The sequence below is a fragment of the Chionomys nivalis genome, chromosome 1, assembly GCF_950005125.1.
Source record: "Chionomys nivalis chromosome 1, mChiNiv1.1, whole genome shotgun sequence".
NCBI lineage: Eukaryota > Metazoa > Chordata > Mammalia > Rodentia > Cricetidae > Chionomys > Chionomys nivalis.
In genome coordinates this window covers 193,673,891-193,694,720 of record NC_080086.1, presented here as the reverse complement: position 1 = coordinate 193,694,720, position 20,830 = coordinate 193,673,891, and the positions used below count along the sequence as shown (strand labels likewise).

The 20,830-nt window shown below is 39.8% G+C and overlaps 1 protein-coding gene across 1 annotated transcript in view; it reads right to left on the bottom strand.

Moving 5' to 3' along the window:
• Col28a1 (collagen type XXVIII alpha 1 chain) overlaps positions 1 to 20,830 on the bottom strand; it is a 162,132-nt gene that overhangs the window by 122,994 nt on the left and 18,308 nt on the right. Inside the window, exons 8-10 of the mRNA XM_057779390.1 lie at positions 15,888 to 15,932; positions 5,042 to 5,086; positions 3,735 to 3,788 (exon numbers count right to left, since the gene is read on the bottom strand). Of these exons, the coding sequence (XP_057635373.1) occupies positions 3,735 to 3,788; positions 5,042 to 5,086; positions 15,888 to 15,932 (144 nt within the window). The remainder of the gene's footprint in view (positions 1 to 3,734; positions 3,789 to 5,041; positions 5,087 to 15,887; positions 15,933 to 20,830) is intronic.

Below are 20,830 nucleotides of genomic sequence, written 5' to 3'. Positions count from 1 at the left end.
CACAACTGCCTGCAACTCCAGTTTTAAAGGTTTTATGCTCTCTTCTGGCCTCTGCAGTCACAAGCCATGCATAGTGGACATATTTACATATAGGCAAATTATCATAACATGAAATAAATAAGAAAGAATCAGAAGTAGGAAGAGGAAGGAGGAGAAGAAGAAAAAAGAGCACAATAATTTATTGCCTGAAATCAGAAATATAATGAAACATAGACAAGGAAACTCATTTCTACCTCACAATTTCCAAGTAACACCCAGTACATTCCCTAGAATTGCCTGAACTCATGGCAGGGGAGGAGAGGATGTTTGCTGCTAGGGATTTAAACCAGAGTCTTATATACTAAGTAAGTACTCAACCACTGAACTATACAGCCAAATTCTCTTACTTTCCTTTTATGTTATTCATTTATTTTAATTTTGAGACAAAGTCTTACTAAGTTGCCCGAGCTGGCCTTGTGTTCTGCCTGTATCGTCCACTGGAGTAGCTAGAATTATGAGTCTGGTTGAAAGTGGCATCTTTCAATTCACAGCGAACTTTGTGGTAGAGGCAGAAAGATCCGAGTTCAAGGGTGACCTGGGATTCAGCAGAAGACTTTGTTGTTGTTGTTGTTGTTAGAGTGGAGAGTGAAAGAAAAAAGGAATGGGAGAAGACAGGGAAGAGTAGGAAAATGCAGTGAGGAATAAAAAGGAAGGAGAGAGAAGATAGAAGAAAAGAGATTCTGAGTAATTTAATATCATGTATAATTTATCACAATTAAATTTTTTTTAAATATTTATTTATTATGTATACAATATTCTGTCTGTGTGTATGCCTGCTGGTCAGAAGAGGGCACCAGACCCCTTTACAGATGGTTATGAGCCACTATGTGGTTGCTGGGAATTGAACTCAGGACCTTTGGAAGAGCAGGCAATGCTCTTAACCTCTGAGCCATCTCTCCAGCCCCTCACAATTAAATTTTAACTGGATTTTCTTATGTCTAAAAATAAGTCTGAATGGCATGGTGGTGCACATCTTTAGTCCCAGAACTTGGCAAGCAGAGGCAGGTGGATCTCTGTGAGTTCTTCTCAGTCTGTAAAGTGAGTTCCAGGTCAACCAAGATTGTGTAAGACCGTATCTCAAAAACAACCTCCCCATATTAAAAAAAAAAAATCCCAAGCAAATAAGAAATAAAAATATTTAAAGAAATGTTCTTGACATGGGATGTACTCACTCATATTTGGTTTCTAGCCATAAATAAAGGACATTGAGACTATAATTCGTGATTCTAGAGAAGCTAAATAAGAAGGTGAACCCAAAGAAAAACATATAAGCATCCCCCTGAATATTAACCTTCATCAGACGATGAAAGAAGACAGAGACAGAGACCAACATTGGAGCACTTGACTGAAGTCTCACGATCCAAAGGAGGAGCAGAAGGAGAGTGAGCACGAGCAAGGAACTCAGGACCGCGAGGGGTGCACCCACACACTGAGGCAATGGGGATGTTCTATAGGGAACTCACCAAGACCAGCTGGCCGGGGACTGAAAAAGCATGGGACAAAACCGGTCTCGCTGAACATAATGGACAATGAGGACTACTGAGAACTGAAGAACAATGGCAATGGGTTCTTGATCCTATTGCACGTAATGGCTTTGTGGGAGCCCAGGTAGTTTGGATGCTCACCTTAATAGACCTGGATGGAGGTGGGTGGTCCTTGGACCTCCCACAGGGCAGAGAAACCTGCTTGCTCTTTGGGCTGAGGAGAAAGGAAGACTTGATTGGGGGAGGGGGAGGGAATGGGAGGTGGTGGCGGGGAAGAGGCAGAAATCTTTAATAATTAAATAAATTAATTAATAAAAAAAGAATAAAAAAAATAAATAAAAATAAAAGGGTAATAAGGCATGAAAGAAGACTCCCGAAGACTCCTAACATCAACCTAATGTCTCTACACACATAAGTGCATGCATATCTGCACATATACATGTACCTACTCTAATGTACACACATACTCTCATTTACCATATAAATGTGAACACACCCACACACATAATAAAAAAAAAAAAAAGAAATGTTCTTGAGATGAAATTATCCAAATTTTTTGGAAAGATGACTCCCTTCTTGAACACAGCATGAAAATTAAACACAGGACTCTTTGACTGCTATAATCATCTCCCCCCAAAGAAGTCTCACTTATTAAAAGTCAGAGTATTGCTAGAATTAAAATCTAAAGTTTATGAAAAATGGTTTATTTATTTTAAAAAAAACTAAACAAAAAATCTATTAGGCACAAAGAAAAGTGATGTTTCAGGCAGTGGTGGCACATGCCTCAAATCCCAGCACTCAGGATAATAATAACTCTTTGGGAACCTGTCCCCACACACCATGCCTGCCATAGCCATCACCACCACCCCCAAACCACTTCCTCATTCTCAGTCCCCTGTGAAACTGCCCGCCTCCTCTCAGATGCATCAGTCACCTCTAGCTAGACCTCAATTCTCCTTCCCAAAGCGACACCACCAGGCCAGTGTGGTCCCTCCCTCCCTCCATAGCTCATCCCTTCTGGTTTTCTGTCACTGCTATAAACCTCTGCCCTGAGACCCTAGTTTAAACCTCTGTTTTACAAATGTAAAAATTAGCATCATGCTTGACCAGTGATTCCTGGAAATATGTATGTACTGTCAAGACGTGTATCATTTTCTTTTGGCAGGATTTTACCTACAGCTGAAACAATTCTATGAAAAGTACTCGGTATTCAACAGAGCTATTTCTTCCCCCAGAGAGAATTAATCATAGGCAAGGACTGGAAAAGACATTTCCCTAGATGAAGCTCAAGCCTGCTCCTGCTGAGAGGCCCATTCTATTTTAATTTGCCAATTAAAAGTGGCCTGGGAAATCTCAGACTGTCATTATCTCATTAAAAATACATACTCATCACTCCCTTTCCATCCTCTGGAGAATTAATGCTCAAGTTGCCCAACTGCTCCCTACAATTTAAAGTTAACATCATCTTCAAAAGATGACCTTTACGGGGGTCAATGGAAGGTGCCGTCTTCTGCAGCTAATAGTTGCCCAAAAATTCTACACAACTCCCTTCACTACATCCATGGGTACATTACTGGGTATTCATCACATCTATGAAATTACTGATTATTGAAAAGAAATGGAAAGAGAAGCGTTGTTTTCAGGTAATAAGTTGGCTAGAAACATAGGAAGAGAGAGTCCTATAACCAGGTACTTCAACACCACTCCCTTTAGAGAATCTAAGGATGCTAGCTGGCTCTTATTCCACCCCTCCCCTCTATCATAGCAGATTATCTATGGGATGTTGTCACAAATACTGTACTGATGGTTGAGATTACTTGTTTCTGTTTTTATGCCAATCATAAATCCTATCCTCTAATACACTGTTATGAGGAGAAGGTTACTGGAGAAAAACGGAATGGCTGGAGTCACGTGGCATGGTACTGCTTCTCAGTTCCCAGTGAGCCATAAATACTAGACATCGCAAGTAATGCAGAAGCACAGCAGCAATGCTGAATGGTTCCTCATAGCTAATAATGTCCCTGAATCATAAAGTAGTAAATGATAGCAGGACACCATTGCCTCTCTGTGTATTCTTGAGCTTGACACCGTGCATGCACCTGCAGGTTGCTAAGTATTTCCAGATACACTTTTCAAAGAATTAACTGATTCCTGTCCAGCATAGTGCACTAGGAAAAGACCCTCTGCCATCTCCAAATTAGGAAAAATTACCTTATTTCCTTGAAATCCCTTTGGGCCTGGATCACCTGGAGGTCCACCAATGCCCTGCTCCAAGGTAAAAACCATGAATTAGATTATGTGCCAAACTAGAAGACCAATCAAGAAAGAGCATGCAATTTCTTAGGGTTGCTGGGAATCCTGCTATCAGTAGCCTGTCTGTGAGATTCCGACCTACTTTGAAATCACATTCAAATAAGAGCATGCATAGCATAAACTCCTTGAGTCAAATTCAAAGCTTCTGAAACAACAAAGACTAAAAACAAACATTTTAAATAGGAAGTCTGTTTTCTGAATGTGTGTTCTTAATCTTCTTCCTGTGTTAGAGTCCACTCTTTAAAAGGATTTTTGCCTATCCGACAATTTTTTAAATATTTCTAATCAGATCATTAAAAGCTATCACTTACAACAGGCCTGCAATGGCCTGTCACTGCCTTGTTCTGGCAAATCCAGGCTAAAATGAAGAAGCTGGTTAACTAGATACAGTCTCTGAATTCTTGAGTTAAAAACATAACTTTCAGCCTATCTAGGGAGGGGTGTTTTGTTGGTTTGATTTTTGTTCTTGTCTTGTCTTTGGGGTGCCAAGGATTAAGGCCAGGGCTTTGTGCTTTCTTGATAACCACTAAGATGTACCTCCAGACAGACCTTCAGGGGAGCGTTTGCAATGCTGCAATTACTTATTTATACATATCTGTATCCATTGTTACTCTAGAAGAGGCAAGTCCCTTCACTGGAAAATTGTTCCAAATTATTTTCTGGGGTCCACAGTATATAAAGTCATAAGTTATAGACTCATTTGATATTTTGAAGAATTAACTACTTATGTTGCAAGGATAATATAAATATTTAGATAAACAAATTTAGAAAAAATGTACAACTCTTATCACTACCTCATAGAAGCAATATAAGGTAGTTCTATTGCTCATATATAGCTCTCTCATAGTTACCTGACTTTCTTCATGTAAATTATTTTCCATTCCGTTAGCTATTCACCAGATGGAGTTATCAAGTATATTGATGAGGTACCTATCATTGCCTGACTTTAGAGAGTCTGAGTCAATCAAAATATTAGTAAAGTGGTTTCCAAACATGGTTTTATATACTGGAAGCATTCGGGAGCCTTTAAAAAGTACTGATGCCTGGCTTCGGTTCCTAGATGCTCTGATTTAATTAAAAATGGTACACATGGGCCAAGGGGGTTGTTGTTGTTGCTGCTGTTGTTGTTTGTCATTGTTTTGTTGCTATTCAAAGCTCCCAATGTGATTCCAATTCAAACTTAGATTTTCTTTTTGCCTCCTTACCTGAATTCCTCTGGGTCCCTTTGGTCCATAAGGCCCCGGAAGTCCCTGTGGGTTAAAATTAATGGTAAGTCTCTCTAATTATCCATCTCCATAAAGCATAGATTTTAGATTTAAAAAATATGTTCTGGTGACATTTGCTGGTTATTCAAACATCAAAGAGAATGAATTGAAATGCTCCTAATGTTCCTAATTGTTAAGAGACCTCAGAGTCAAACTTTGCTTCAATAAATAAACTCCAAGAAAAACCAAGCTGATGTGTCACTACTTAGCCTATATGTTGACATTTGGTTCAAAGGAAGGGCATTGCTTCACAAAGGTTCTCAGAACATTCTGTTAAGTAGAGAAACTCCTCTAGTTAGTGGAATATCATCCCTTCCAGCAAACCAATGTTGTTAAATCAGCAATGAGTCTGCTTGCCGACTGGATTGCTCTTCTCCCCAAATTGGAATTTGGCAAAACACTGTTTACAGCCAATGATCTTTCAAAATATTTAAATATGTTCCATATTTCAAAATACATTTATAGCTGGGCAGTGGTGGCACACACCTTTAATCCCAGCACTCAGGAGACAAAGGCAGGTGGATCTCTGTGAGTCTGAGACCATCCTGTTCTATAGAATGAGTCCCAGGACAGGCTCCAAAACGACACAGAGACACCCTGTCTCAAAAACAAAAACACAAACAAAAAATACATCTACAATTATTTTGTGTGAATATAATACAGTCTATATTACCTTTTCCAAGTTGTCTATCTGTTTTCAAGTTATTAAGAATCAGGATCCACCATAATTTGTTACTATGTTTTGACATTAAAGGGTAACATTTGTTACCCTAGTTTTGACATTAAAGGGTTTCTGTTGAGTGCTATTTTAAATAACCTTAGAACTGATGTATGTGTTTACATCTCTGTCCTATTCTGATTCATTGCTAAGGAGTCTAGAGATGAGTATTGATGGTAACTACTATTTTCCTCATTTTTGTTTCTTTTTGTCTCATGCCTTCACACATTTTTCTTATAAATTTGTGTGACTGCTTCATATTAATGATGCCCTATTTTATGGATCCTATACATACATATATATTCACATTTTTATATTTTAACATTGAGATATACTTGAAATGAATCACATCTTATAAGTTGGTATTATTTTTCTTTTTGGCACAGAAAATAATGCAGCATGTTATATTAAATTTAATGTCAATTTTGTTATATGTATATGTATTTCTGATATTGATTAGGGTATTGTGATTGTGAAGTTCATTTAAAAATGTAATGTATAGAGAGTAGTGAGGGCCTGACTAGAGGGCAGGCCTCAAGGTCCCCGCCAGGGAAAGCGGGCCCCTGCTGCTGGGGCTGCAGTCTCTGCTGTGATCTCCTGGACCTGCTCTGCCTGCGCCCTACTTCCCTTTGTCCCTGGCTCATTGGGGCATCCAGGAGTTCCTGTGTAGGTGCCGAGAAGTTTCATCGGGACGGGTGAGTGTGTGCTATCCTGGGGCAGACGGTCCCGGTAGAGAGCACAAACGCCCCTCCCCCAGCTCCTGCTGCAAAGCTTTCTCTCCTACACACCCGCCCCCACCCCCACCCCCAAGCCTGCCTTGTCTGCAAGGTCCTTAGCTGTGGAACAGTTTCCTGCCCTTTCACTAAGGCTACCAGCCCAGACCAGTGAGTGCCTGACTAGAGGGCAGGACTCAAGGTCCCCGCCAGGGGAAGCAGGCCCCTGCTGCTGGGGTTGCAGTCTCTGCTTGTGATCTCCTGGACCTGCTCTCCCTGCCCCCTATTTCCCTTGGTCCCTGGCTCATTGGGGCCACCAGGAATCCCTGCATAGGTGCTGAGAAGTCCCATCTGGATGGGTGAGTGTGTGCTATCCTGGGGCGCACTGTCCCGGTAGAGAGCACAAACGCCCCCCCCCCCCAGCTCCTGCTGCAAGGCTTTCTTTCCTACACACCCGCCCCCCACCCCCACCCCCAAGCCTGCCTTGTCTGCAAGGTCCTTTACTGTGGAACAGTTTCCTGCCCTTTCACTGAGGCTACCAACCCAGAGTAGTGAGGGCCTGACTAGAGGGCAGGCCTCAAGGTCCCCGCCAGGGAAAGCGGGCCCCCGCTGCTGGGGCTGCAGTCTCTGCTGTGATCTCCTGGACCTGCTCTGCCTGCGCCCTACTTCCCTTTGTCCCTGGCTCATTGGGGCATCCAGGAGTTCCTGTGTAGGTGCCGAGAAGTTTCATCGGGACGGGTGAGTGTGTGCTATCCTGGGGCAGACGGTCCCGGTAGAGAGCACAAACACCCCTCCCCCAGCTCCTGCTGCAAGGCTTTCTCTCCTACACACCCGCCCCCACCCCCACCCCCAAGCCTGCCTTGTCTGCAAGGTCCTTAGCTGTGGAACAGTTTCCTGCCCTTTCACTAAGGCTACCAGCCCAGACCAGTGAGTGCCTGACTAGAGGGCAGGCCTCAAGGTCCCCGCCAGGGAAAGCGGGCCCCTGCTGCTGGGGCTGCAGTCTCTGCTGTGATCTTCTGGACCTGCTCTGCCTGCGCCCTACTTCCCTTAGTCCCTGGCTCATTGGGGCATCCAGGAGTTCCTGTGTAGGTGCCAGAAGTTTTATCGGGACGGGAAAAGATGGGCAGGCGCCAATGCAAGAATTCCCCCAACAACTTGAAAGGCAACGTGACATCACCAGGATCCAGGAATCCCGAAATGAGAAGTGTACACCCTAATCCAGAAGAATTAGAAGAATTCGACTCAAAAGTGAATTTTATGAAAATAATAGAGGACCTTAAACAGGAGGTGAAAAACTGCCACAACCAATTAGAGATTACAAACAAAAAGGTAGAGGAAATGAATAAATCTCTCAAAGATACCCAAGAAAACCAAGAGAAACAAGAAAAAGTAATCAAACAGGTAAGGGAAACGGTTCAAGACTTGAAGAATGAAGTGGAAGTAATAAAGAAAACACAAACCGAGGGAAGGATGGAGATGGAAAATTTGAATAAACGAACAGGAACTACAGAGACAAGTACCACCAACAGATTACAAGAGATAGAAGAAAGAATCTCAGACACTGAAGATACCATAGAGAAAATAAACACTCTCATCAAAGAAAACAGCATAACCAACAAATTCTCATCACAAAACATTCAGGAAATCTGGGACACAATAAAAAGACCAAACCTAAGAATAATAGGGATAGAAGAAGGAGAAGATCTACAGCTCAATGGTCCAGAAAATATATTTAATAAAATTATAGAAGAAAACTTTCCCAACCTTAAGAAAGATATTCCTTTGAAGGTCCAAGAAGCATACAGAACACCAAATCGACTGGATCAAAAAAAAACATCTCCTCGTCATATAATAATCAAAACACAAAACATACAGAATAAAGAAAGAATATTAAGAGCTGCAAAGGAAAAAGGTCAAGTTACCTATAAAGGTAAACCTATCAGACTTACACCTGATTTCTCTATGGAAACCATGAAAGCCAGAAGGTCCTGGATAGATATACTGCAGAAACTACGAGACCATGGATGCAAGCCCAGACTTCTATACCCAGCCAAGCTTTCGTTCACTATAAATGGAGAAAACAAAATTTTCCAGGATAAAAACAAATTTAAACAATACGTAGCCACAAATCCAGCCCTTCAGAAAGTAATTGAAGGAAAATCACAAACCAAGGAGTCCAACAATGCCCACAATAACTCAGACATCTAATGACCCTTCACCAGCACAACTTGAAGAAGGGAAACACACAAACTCTACTACCAAAGGAAAGAAGGAAAGAAAGGAAAAATGACTGGAGTTAACAACCACTGGTCATTAATATCACTTAATATCAATGGACTCAACTCACCTATAAAGAGGCACAGGCTAAGAGATTGGATACGAAAACAGGATCCAACATTCTGCTGCTTACAAGAAACACACCTCAACCACAAAGACAGACATCTACTCAGAGTAAAGGGCTGGGAAAAGGTTTATCAAGCAAACGGACCTAAGAAACAAGCAGGTGTGGCCATACTAATTTCTAAGAAAGTTGACTTCAAACTAAAATCAATCAAAAGAGATGGAGATGGACATTTTTTACTCATAACAGGAACAATTCACCAGGATGAAGTCTCAATCCTGAATATCTATGCCCCTAATATAAAAGCACCCACTTATGTAAAAGAAACGTTACTAAAACTCAAGGCAGTCATCAAACCACACACACTAATAGTAGGAGATTTCAACACTCCTCTCTCACCAATGGACAGGTCAATCAGACAGAAACCTAACAGAGAAATAAGAGGATTAAGGGAGGTAATGAATCAAATGGACTTAACAGACATCTATAGAACATTCCACTCAAATAAGAAAGAATATACCTTCTTCTCTGCAGCTCATGGAACCTTCTCGAAAATAGACCACATACTCGGTAACAAAGCAAACTTACACAGTTACAAAAAAATATCGGTAACCACCTGTGTCTTATCAGATCACCATGGATTAAAGTTAGAATTCAACAACAATGCTATCCCCAGAAAGCCTATGAACTCATGGAAATTGGACAGTCAACTACTGAACCACACCTGGATCAAGGAAGAAATAAAGAAAGAAATTAAAGTCTTTCTTGAATTCAATGAAAACGAAGACTCATCATACTCAAACCTATGGGACACTATGAAAGCAGTGCTAAGAGGAAAGTTCATAGCATTAAGTGCCCACATAAAGAAAACGGAGAAAGCACACATTGGAGACCTAATAGCCCACCTTAAAGCTTTAGAAAGAAAAGAAGCAGACTCACCTAGGAGAAGTAGAAGACTGGAAATAATCAAATTGAGGGCTGAAATCAACAAAATAGAAACACAGAAAACAATCCAAAGAATCAATGAAACAAAAAGCTGGTTCTTGGAGAAAATCAATAAGATTGATAAACCCCTATCCAAACTAATCAAACGGCGGAGAGAGAATACGCAAATTAACAAAATCAGAAACGAAAAGGGAGACATAACCACAGACACAGACGAAATTCAGAGAATCATTAGATCTTACTACAAAAACCTGTATGCCACAAAATTGGAAAATGTAAAAGAAATGGACACTTTTTTAGATAAGTACCATATACCAAAGTTAAACCAGGACCAGGTGAACAATCTAAATAGACCCGTTAGTCGCGAAGAATTAGAAGTTGTTATAAAAAACCTTCCCACCAAAAAAAGCCCAGGTCCAGACGGCCTTAATGCAGAATTCTACCAGAACTTCCAAGAAGACCTAATACCTATACTCCTTAATGTATTTCACAATATTGAAACAGAGAAGTCATTGCCAAATTCCTTTTATGAAGCTGAAGTTACTCTGATACCAAAACCACACAAAGACACAACCAAGAAAGAGAACTACAGGCCAATCTCACTCATGAACATCGACGCAAAAATACTCAATAAAATACTGGCAAACCGAATCCAAGAACACATTAGAAAAATTATCCATTATGATCAAGTAGGCTTCATCCCAGAGATGCAGGGCTGGTTCAACATACGAAAATCTATCAATGTAATCCATCATATAAATAATCTGAAAGAAAAAAACCATATGATCATTTCATTAGATGCGGAAAAAGCATTTGACAAAATTCAACATCCCTTTATGATAAAGGTCTTAGAGAGATTAGGAATACAAGGGTCGTTCCTAAATATAATAAAAGCTATTTATAGCAAGCCGTCAGCTAACATCAAATTAAATGGAGAGAAACTCAAAGCTATTCCACTAAAATCAGGAACACGACAAGGTTGTCCACTCTCTCCATACCTCTTTAATATAGTGCTTGAAATTCTAGCAATAGCAATAAGACAACATAAGGGGATCAAAGGGATTCAAATCGGAAAGGAAGAAGTTAAACTTTCATTATTTGCAGACGATATGATAGTGTACATAAGCGACCCCAAAAACTCCAGCAAAGAACTCCTTCAGCTGATAAACACCTTTAGTAGCGTTGCAGGATACAAGATCAATTCCAAAAAATCAGTTGCCCTCCTATACACAAAGGATAAGGAAGCAGAGATGGAAATCAGAGAAGCATCACCCTTCACGATAGCCACAAATAGCATAAAATATCTTGGGGTAACCCTAACCAAGGAAGTAAAGGATCTATTTGACAAGAACTTTAAGTCAATGAAGAAAGAAATTGAGGAGGATACCAGAAAATGGAAGGATCTCCCTTGCTCTTGGATAGGGAGGATCAACATAGTAAAAATGGCAATTCTACCAAGGGCAATTTATAGATTCAATGCAATCCCCATTAAAATCCCATCAAAATTCTTCACAGATCTTGAGAGGACAATAATCAACTTTATATGGAGAAACAAAAAACCCAGGATAGCCAAAACAATCTTATATAATAAAGGATCGTCTGGAGGCATTACCATCCCTGACCTCAAACTCTATTACAGAGCCTCAGTATTGAAAACAGCTTGGTATTGGCATAAAAACAGAGAAGTCGACCAATGGAACCGAGTAGAAGACCCTGATTTTAACCCACAAACTTATGAACACCTAATTTTTGATAAAGGAGCTAAAAGTATTCAATGGAAAAAAGAGAGCATCTTCAACAAATGGTGCTGGCAGAACTGGTTGTCAACGTGTAGAAGAATGAAAATAGATCCATATCTATCACCATGCACAAAACTCAAGTCCAAATGGATTAAAGACCTCAATATTAGTCTGAACACACTGAACCTGATAGAAGAAAAAGTTGGAAGTACTCTACAACATATGGGTACAGGAGATCACTTCCTACGTTTATCCCCAGCAGCACAGACATTAAGGGCAACATTGAATAAATGGGACCTCCTGAAACTGAGTAGCTTCTGTAAAGCAAAGGACACTGTCACTAAGACAAAAAGGCAACCCACTGACTGGGAGAAGATCTTCACCAGCCCTGCAACAGACAAAGGTCTGATCACCAAAATATATAAAGAACTCAAGAAACTAAACTTTAAAATGCTAATGAACCCAATAAAAAAATGGGGCACTGATCTGAACAGAGAATTCTCAACAGAAGAAATTCAAATGGCCAAAAGACACCTAAGGTCATGCTCAACCTCCTTAGCGATAAGGGAAATGCAAATTAAAACAACTTTGAGATACCATCTTACACCTGTCAGAATGGCTAAAATCAAAAACACCAATGATAGCCTTTGCTGGAGAGGTTGTGGAGAAAGAGGCACACTCATTCATTGCTGGTGGGAATGCAAACTTGTGCAACCACTTTGGAAATCAGTGTGGCGATTTCTCAGGAAATTAGGGATCAACCTACCCCAAGATCCAGTAATACCACTATTGGGAATATACCCAAGAGATGCCACATCAAATGACAAAAGTATCTGTTCAACTATGTTCATAGCAGCATTGTTTGTAATAGCCAAAACCTGGAAACAACCTAGATGCCCTTCAATGGAGGAATGGATGAAGAAAGTGTGGAATATTTACATATTAGAGTACTACTCAGCAGTAAAAAACAATGACTTCTCGAATTTTGCGTGCAAATGGATGGAAATAGAAAACACTATCCTGAGTGAGGTATCCCAGACTCAAAAAGAGGAACATGGGATGTACTCACTCATAATCGGTTTCTAGCCATAAGTAAAAGACATTAAGCATATAATGTGCGATCCTATAGAAGTTAAATAAGAAAGTGAACCCAAAGAAAATCATATAGTCATCCGCATGGAGAGGGGGAAGTAGACAAGATTTCAGGGCAAAAAATGGGAACTTGCGGGTGAGGTGGCATGGGGCAAAGGGGAAATGGGATGAGAAATATGAGAAGGGGAGGATGGGAGGAGCTCGGGGGATTGGGATGGTTGGGATATAGGAAGGATGGATACGGGAGCAGCGAAGTATATATCCTATCTAAGGGAGCCATCTTAGGGTTGGCAAGAGACTTGACTCTAGAGGGGTTCGCAGGTGTCCAGGAATATGTCCCCAGCTGGTACCTTGGGCAACTAAGGAGAGGGAACCTGAAATGACCCTATCCTATACTGATGAATATCTTGCATATCACCTTAGAACCTTCATCTGGCGATGGATCAAGGTAGAGACAGAGTCTCAATTTGGAGCAACGGTCTGAGCTCTTAAGGTCCAAATGAGGAGCAGAAGGAGGGAGAACAAGAGCAAAAAATCAGGACCACGAGGGATGCACCCACCCACTGTGACAGTGGAACTGATTTATTAGGAGCCCACCAAGGCCAGCTGGTCTGGGACTGAATAAGCATGGGTTGATTCCGGACTCTCTGAGCATGGCGGTCAACGAAGACTGATGAGAAGCCAAGGATAATGGCACTAGGTTTCAATCCTAATACATGAACTGGCTTTGTGGGAGCTTAGCCTGTTTAGAAGCTCACCTTCCTGGACGTAGATAGAAGACCTTCGTCTTCCCGCAGGGCAGAGAATTTGGACTGCTCTTCAGTATCGAGAGGGAGGGGGAATGGTGTGGGGGGAGGAGAAGAGGAGTGGGGATAGGGGGAGGGGAGTGGGGGGAGGGGGCAATATTTGGGAGGAGGGGAGGGAAATGGGAAACGGGGAGCAGGTGGAAATTTTAATTAAAAAAGAATAAAAAATAAAAATAAAAAAAAAAAAAAAAAAAAAAAAAAAAAAAATGTAATGTATATAGGTTGTTAATAGATAATCATAATAGTCAAGTTTGTAGTCATGTTAGTTAGATTTTCTAGATGCACATAGATATATTTTAGATAGACATTCTTCATATCTTTCAAAGACTACAGAATATGGCATTAATGTTTTAATAACTTAGGGTTTTTCATGACAATGAGACACGTCTGCTCCTGGCAGCACCAATCTACTTCAAGAAGAAAGAAGATGGGCATCAAAGAGGCACCTTATGGAGTTTGATAGCCATTTGGGCAAGAAACTGCTCTTGCCTGGACTATTGTATAAACTGGACACAGAGAACCTGCAGAGAGAGGATTACTAAACTTGCCTAAAGGTGAGATGATCTTTTGGGGTTCCTGATTCATGAAAGAGTCTGCGAGAGATTCTGCAGGACACAGCAGATAGTGACTGAACTGCCTTTGAAATTTCCTGCTTCATGGAAATGTCTTCTGGAAACTATGGGACTGTAGGCCAAAGATGGATGCCCCAACGGTACAGAGGAACTTTGGGTGACAGTCCAGGCAGCAAGATGTCTCAGTGATTTCTAGAGTTTTGTAAGTTGCTTACTTCTTGTTTGATTAGGTAATATTATATCCTTCTGGAGTCTTTGATGGAGTTGAAGAATAGTTAGTTATAGTTATAGTTTTCCTTAGTTATGATAAAGATAAAATAGATGTAAACATTGTAATTTTTACTTGATAACTGTTTTGTTATATGTAATTTTGCTCTGTTAAAGTGAATGCTTTTCCTTTTTGTTTAAACAGAAAAAGGGGAAATGATGGCGGAAGCAAGAAACTGCTTGGCCCTCATAGATTAGAACATAGGTGGGTGGAGTAAACAGAACAGAATGCTGGGAGGAAGAGGAAGTGAGCTCAGACTCGACAACTCTGCTCTCTGGAGCAGAGGCCATGCTCCCCTCTCCTGGGCAGACGCCATGAAGCAAGCTGCCAGGTCAGACATGCTGAATCTTTCCCGGTAAGACTGATGCTACATAGATTATTAGAGATGGGTTGATCGGGATATGAGAATTAGCCTGTAAGGGCTAGAGTTAATGGGCCAAGCAGTGTTTAAATGAATACAATTTCTGTTGTAATTTCGGGCATAAGCTAGCTAGGTGACCAGGAGCTGGGGGCGGCAGGAACACAGCCCGCAGCTTCCACAACAGAATGGCGCCCATTATAATACCTAGCATCTTAGTCAATGAAATATATTATTTGTCAACCATTTTAATTTCATAATGCTTTCCCAAGTATTTGGCTTATTTAGAAATTCCCCTGTCCCTTTTCCATTTGAAATTTCTCATTGACTCTTTTTAATTTACCCAGAAATAGTCACCAAACCTGCTTTCTGCAGATTCACCTGCCCACAGCTCTATAGTAGTTTATCAGCTCCCAGGAAAGAATTTGCTCCAACAGGCCAGTATTATTTTTTATCCTCTTCATTAACCTCTGCTTATTTTCTCTTGTCACTTCCATTCATATATTTAACACAGATGTTTTATATTTTATTATATTAATAGCCTTCATAGTCAATAGTTCTTAACTAGAATGGCAACTATTTTTATTCTATGCATTTTGGGATCATTTATAATTATATTTTTGTATACACTGTGTAGTTTGGATCTATAAAAGTATTCAGCATGTGAAGTTGAATACGTCTCTAGTTCAAGGTCCTTTCCCACATTTATATTGAACTAAGGTAAACAGTTATACCATTGTTTGTGTCTTACTGCATTCTCTATATTTCAAATCCTTATGTCTAGGTCTACCGCATGCTTCCTATAATGTCACTAACCTCATGGTGCTTTTCACTCCTCTGTGTGAAGCTGCATCAGAAGGCCATTCCAGTGTGCCCCACTGACCCTTGCATTGACTTGCTAGTTATTCTTCCCCCCATAATGTCCAATAGACTGACCTAAAGATGGGATGTCACAAATGGCCTTAATGGTTTGTGGGGGGGGACTTCATTATCTAAGTTGTGTATTCTTTGGTTTTCTACTTCATTTTTTTACCTGTTTACTTTGTGTTTACTTCAGTTCTTACATGTTTATTTCATGTCTTACATGCTTACTTCAGTGTTTACATGTTTTAGATGTGGAAACTGAACTCCAGCTCTAGGAGAGATGTACATAGTTCATTCAAGGATTTGTTTCTCAAAGAGACTCAGGCCAAAAGGGATCAAACTGTTAACACTTCGAAACTGTTTTCCTTACTTTGTCACCTTTCATTCCTGGTTTACCACATTCTCCTCGTTCACCCTACAAATAAATAGATAAATAAATAAATAAGTCGGCAGCCTTCAATATTCCAAGCTTTAGAAAAAGAATCAGCATCATTACATAAGGCAAGCACTCTGCACAATTTCACGCCATTTCATCATCAATACTGGGGGAGCAGGAATTGAACTTTGAACTTTTTGTCTTTGAGTTATTCCAATTTACTCTAAAGTTATTCAAATCAATAAATAAAGTTATTCATCTGATGAGGGCTTGTCATTTCTGAGAAAGAAATGGAATTTGAAGGAAAATAACTGATCATCTACCATATTTCATTCTCTTTGGATAGTGATCTGATGCCAAATGATACTTTAACACAATTGGCTTTATAATTCTTACAATTAGGAAAATATAAATTCCCAATCATATAGCTAGTATAGAATAGGATATATATTATATATAGTATATATATCACATAGCAAGTTTAGAATAGAATCAGGATCTGAACCCAGCTCCCCTTTAATTGAAAGTCCCTCTATATGTTCACAATGTTATGCTCCAGTCTGAGTACTGACCTTGATCAGCTAACAGCATTGGCATAGAAAACTAATGGAAAGATCGCAAGGCTGACAGTATTATGTCTGGAGAGGGCATCCATGACGAGTTAGCAAGATCCCCCAGAGGAAAATGGGTGCACTGTTGAGCGTGCTGCATAGCTTTCGTTATTACTCTCGCTGTGCCAGCTGCCTAGCACGCTACCACAAACACTAACATTAAAATCATGCTCCAGAGTTTATAATGATAATCTGCTGGTATTACTTGATTTTTACTGCTTTATATAAATGTTAGTTTAGCTTTATAGACTGAGCATTTGTGTTCAAAAAAGTTAAGAAAGTGTGATGCATATACACACACATTTATAGAGAGACAGACAGACAGAGAAGCAAAGAGGGAGAAAGAGAGAGAGAGAAATAAGATGGAATACCATTCAGCTTGTAAGAATCCTGTTTCTGACAACACGGATTCACCTGAGGACATACATTAAATGAAATAAACCAATGGCAAAGATGAACACTCCCATGATTGCACTTACATGTGGAAAAAAAAAAGATAAATTCATAGAATCAGAGAGAAGAATGGTGGAATGAGGACAACACATGGGGGTTTAGTGAGACTGGTCAAATAACACAGGTTTCAGTCAGAGGTGAGCAATTAGTTCAAAAGGTCGATTGTGTATCTAGTGATATATACAAAATATGTATTGGCTACAACTAATAACAATTTTACTCTTGATCATTAAAAGAATAAATTTCAAGTATTATCACTGTAAGAAATGATAAATGTGGTGATAGATAAGTTCTTGAGATCACTGTGACCATTATACTAGCCATAAAAATTTAAAGTATAATATACAATTTTCACAATTAAAACATTAAGATCAATATTTATTTTTTCACAAGTTTTGCAGTTGTACAAGTGAAATGAGAACCTCTGAATAATAACCCATTCTCTCAGACTTTTCAAACTTCTGGCAGTTAGAACTGAAAACACCAGCCAATTGGAAAGAACTCAACTTTCTCCAAAATATTAACAGCAGATGTTAATAAGATTCTATAGCACCTGAAAATGATTCCATATGTATCTTTATTCTGAGTCTTGAAGCTATTATTACTGTTAAAGCAAGGAAACTGAACTGAAGTGGTTAATGGTTTACTTAGGTGCTAGCTGTGAATCTTACTAGTCCAGAGCCCTTCAGTAAGCTCTGCTTCTGTTATTATCTATTTGTTCCTCTAGCACACATTACTCACAGCACAACAACATAGAGATTCAGAGCATCACTCCTCTTTAGAAGAAGTCAAACTATGAAAATAAATAGCTGAAATCCCAGTGTCTTAGTGATACAGAGTACTGCATTAAAATAAACACAGAAGTCCTGAAGCTTGTAATACAATTAGTTCATATGGTGTGCAGAGTTTATCTTATTGCTTAATGTCAACTAAACTGACTGCCAGGATGTGTGCCACACACTGAGTAGCACTGCTGTAAGGAAATGGCCGTGTAGTCACCAGGTATGGGCACAAAGTTTATGTCTTAAGCCTTTCCATGATTACATATCTTCACAACATATCTATGTTGGTATTTACATGTATATCCCAACCATCTGAAGGGAATGCAAGGCGTGGAGACATTACATTGCCGTGACTGCAAACTTGACTCTGTTAGACATCCAAGTCCAGGTTACTAATCACCCATAGCTCAACAAAGCACACTGCCATGGGCCATAAACTACTTTCCATTCACGGAACCTCTCCATAGGACACTGCCCAGCTCCTGCTAGAATCTGGACAGAGGGGAGGAAGGTGCCTCTCTCACAGCCAGCTGTGCTCTGTTCAAAGTGATTCATCTATTCTCACCAGAGCCTGTCAGTCAAACTGATCCAGGAAAAACTGAATTTTCCCTGAGAATAAGTTGAACGTTTACTTCAGAATGTAAGTGGAAAAATCGCTCTTGAAGTCTAATTTAGAGTGCAGTTAATTTCCTGATTTTGGGTGGGAACAAAATGACCAAAATATCAAACAGAAAACTACCATAAATACGTTCAAAATTCTTTTGGCCAGAATTCACATTCCATTTGTCCTCAGACAGATTTTTTTTTTAGCAACAGGTCCTGAGGAACAGTATTTGTTTTGTGGACAGATTTTTAACAATGAAAAGATTGTCTCCATTTTATTTGCCTCCGCAAAGACAGTTTCATTTTTTTCTTTTTTTTTTTTGGGGGGGTGGGCTTATGAACGCCTGTAGAATGATCATAATCACGTAATTCTAGTGAGCAAGTGCTTTGGGGAGATTTGAACAGATCTGCCCTGGCCCAGCCTCAAGTTCTTAATACTATCCCTCATGATTCCGTCTTGAATCTTGATCTGAATGTCAACTGACCTGAACAACTCTGCTCTGACAGTTTGTATTTTCCATGTGAGAAAGGACTCTTCCAGTAAGTCTATAATTCCCCAGGAGTTTAAATGACTACACACACACACACACACACACACACACACTGTTTACATCAACATGAAGAGGCTCTTTCATGATTTTACTCAACCATACATAAGAAAACCTTGTATTTTTTTTTCAAATTTTTACAAATATCAATTTTATTAATATCTTTCTCTTTCCTTTTCATAATAACACTTTACAGTTATGTGCCAGCGAACCGCTTACAATATGCTAGCACACCCAGTATCCCATCTGACTACCCAATAACTATGTAAATCACCCAGGTCTATATTAATCCATTCCATGTAGAAGAAGAAATAGATGCTCTGGTATCTTGAGCTGTTCATGGTTTTCAAGTTACTGAGTTAGAAAATGTGGGATGCTTTAACCCTTCCTCTTTTTGACATACCAATGCTCTAGCTATGCTTATCGGCCTATGTGTAAATTCTTCCCTGCTAGTTTTGTGGCCTGTGTCATGCTTAGAGAGAATTGAGCATTATAAATCCAACTCTCAAACTAATGTTGTGCTCCCTACTTGAAAAATATATTTGTAAAAAATTAAAAAGGGGCCCAAGCCAGAGACCTCTGCAGGAATGGGCACAGTCAGGGACCTCCAGGGAGCAGGTCCAAGCCAGAGACATCTGTGGGAACAGGCCTGAGTCAGCTACCTCAGACGGAGAAGGCCCAAGAGTTCTCCACAGGAGCAGCTTGAGCCAGTGACCTCCACTGGAGCAGGCCCGAGGGCAACAATTTCCCCAGGAGCAACTACAAGCCACCGCTGAGGGAGCAGCCCCAAGCAAGCAACCTCAACAGAGCAGGCCTGAATGACCCCTGTATTGCAGAGAAACCCCAACCCCTAGAGTGCTGAATGACCTTCAGGAATACCAAGTGACCTCCAAGTTGACTGGAACCATGGTCCTGACTGTACCACGAGGAGCAACCACCTGAGCCTTGAATTCACTGGCACCTGGAAGATTGATCACCAGAGACACAGCCCCAACTACACAAATCAGAAGAAAATATGGGTAGACAAGCTAAGAACACACTCAACACAACATGACACCAAAAAAAAAATGGCAAGACATGAATAACCAAATATAGATAGAGCAGAAGAAAATTAACTTTAGGAGAATGTTTGTGGTCATTAAAGAGGAAATGAAATATTCCCTCAAAGAAATGGAGGAAAAGACAATAAAGAACTGGAATAAATCAACAATCCATTAAAGAAAAAAGAAAAAGCAATCAAGCAGATGAAAGACACTATTCAAGAATTGAAAACCAAAATAGAGACAGTAAAGAAAACACAAACCAAGTGAATTATAGAAATGGAAATTATGAGAAAGCGTTCAGGAACCACAAATGTAAGCATGAACAGCAGAATAAGAGAATCTCAAGTGCTAAAGATACAATAGAGGAAATAGACTCATCAGTCAAAGAAAACATTAAATCTAGCAAAAGCTTAATACAAAGTGTTCAAGAAATATGAGACACCATGAAAGGTCAAACCTAAGAATAATAGGTATAGAAGAAGGAGAAGTCCAATTCAAAAGCACAGAAAACATATTCAACAAAATCATAGAAGAAAGCTTTCCAAACCTAATGAAAGATGTGCCTATAAAGATACAAGAAGCTTACAGAGCACCAAATAGACTGGATAAAAAAAAGTACCCTCACCACATAATAATTAAAACACTAAACATAAAGAAATAAATAATAAAGAAGGAAAGAATATTAAGAGCTGCAAAGGAAAAAGGCCAGGTAACATACATAGGCAGACCTATCAGAATTATACTTGACTTCTCAATAGAAACAGTGAAAGTCAGAAGGTCTTGGTCAAGTGTTATGCAGACATTAAGAGACCATGGATGCCAACCCAGACTATTATACCCAGAAAAACTTTCAATCACCATAGATGGACAAAATAAGATATTACATGACAGAACAAG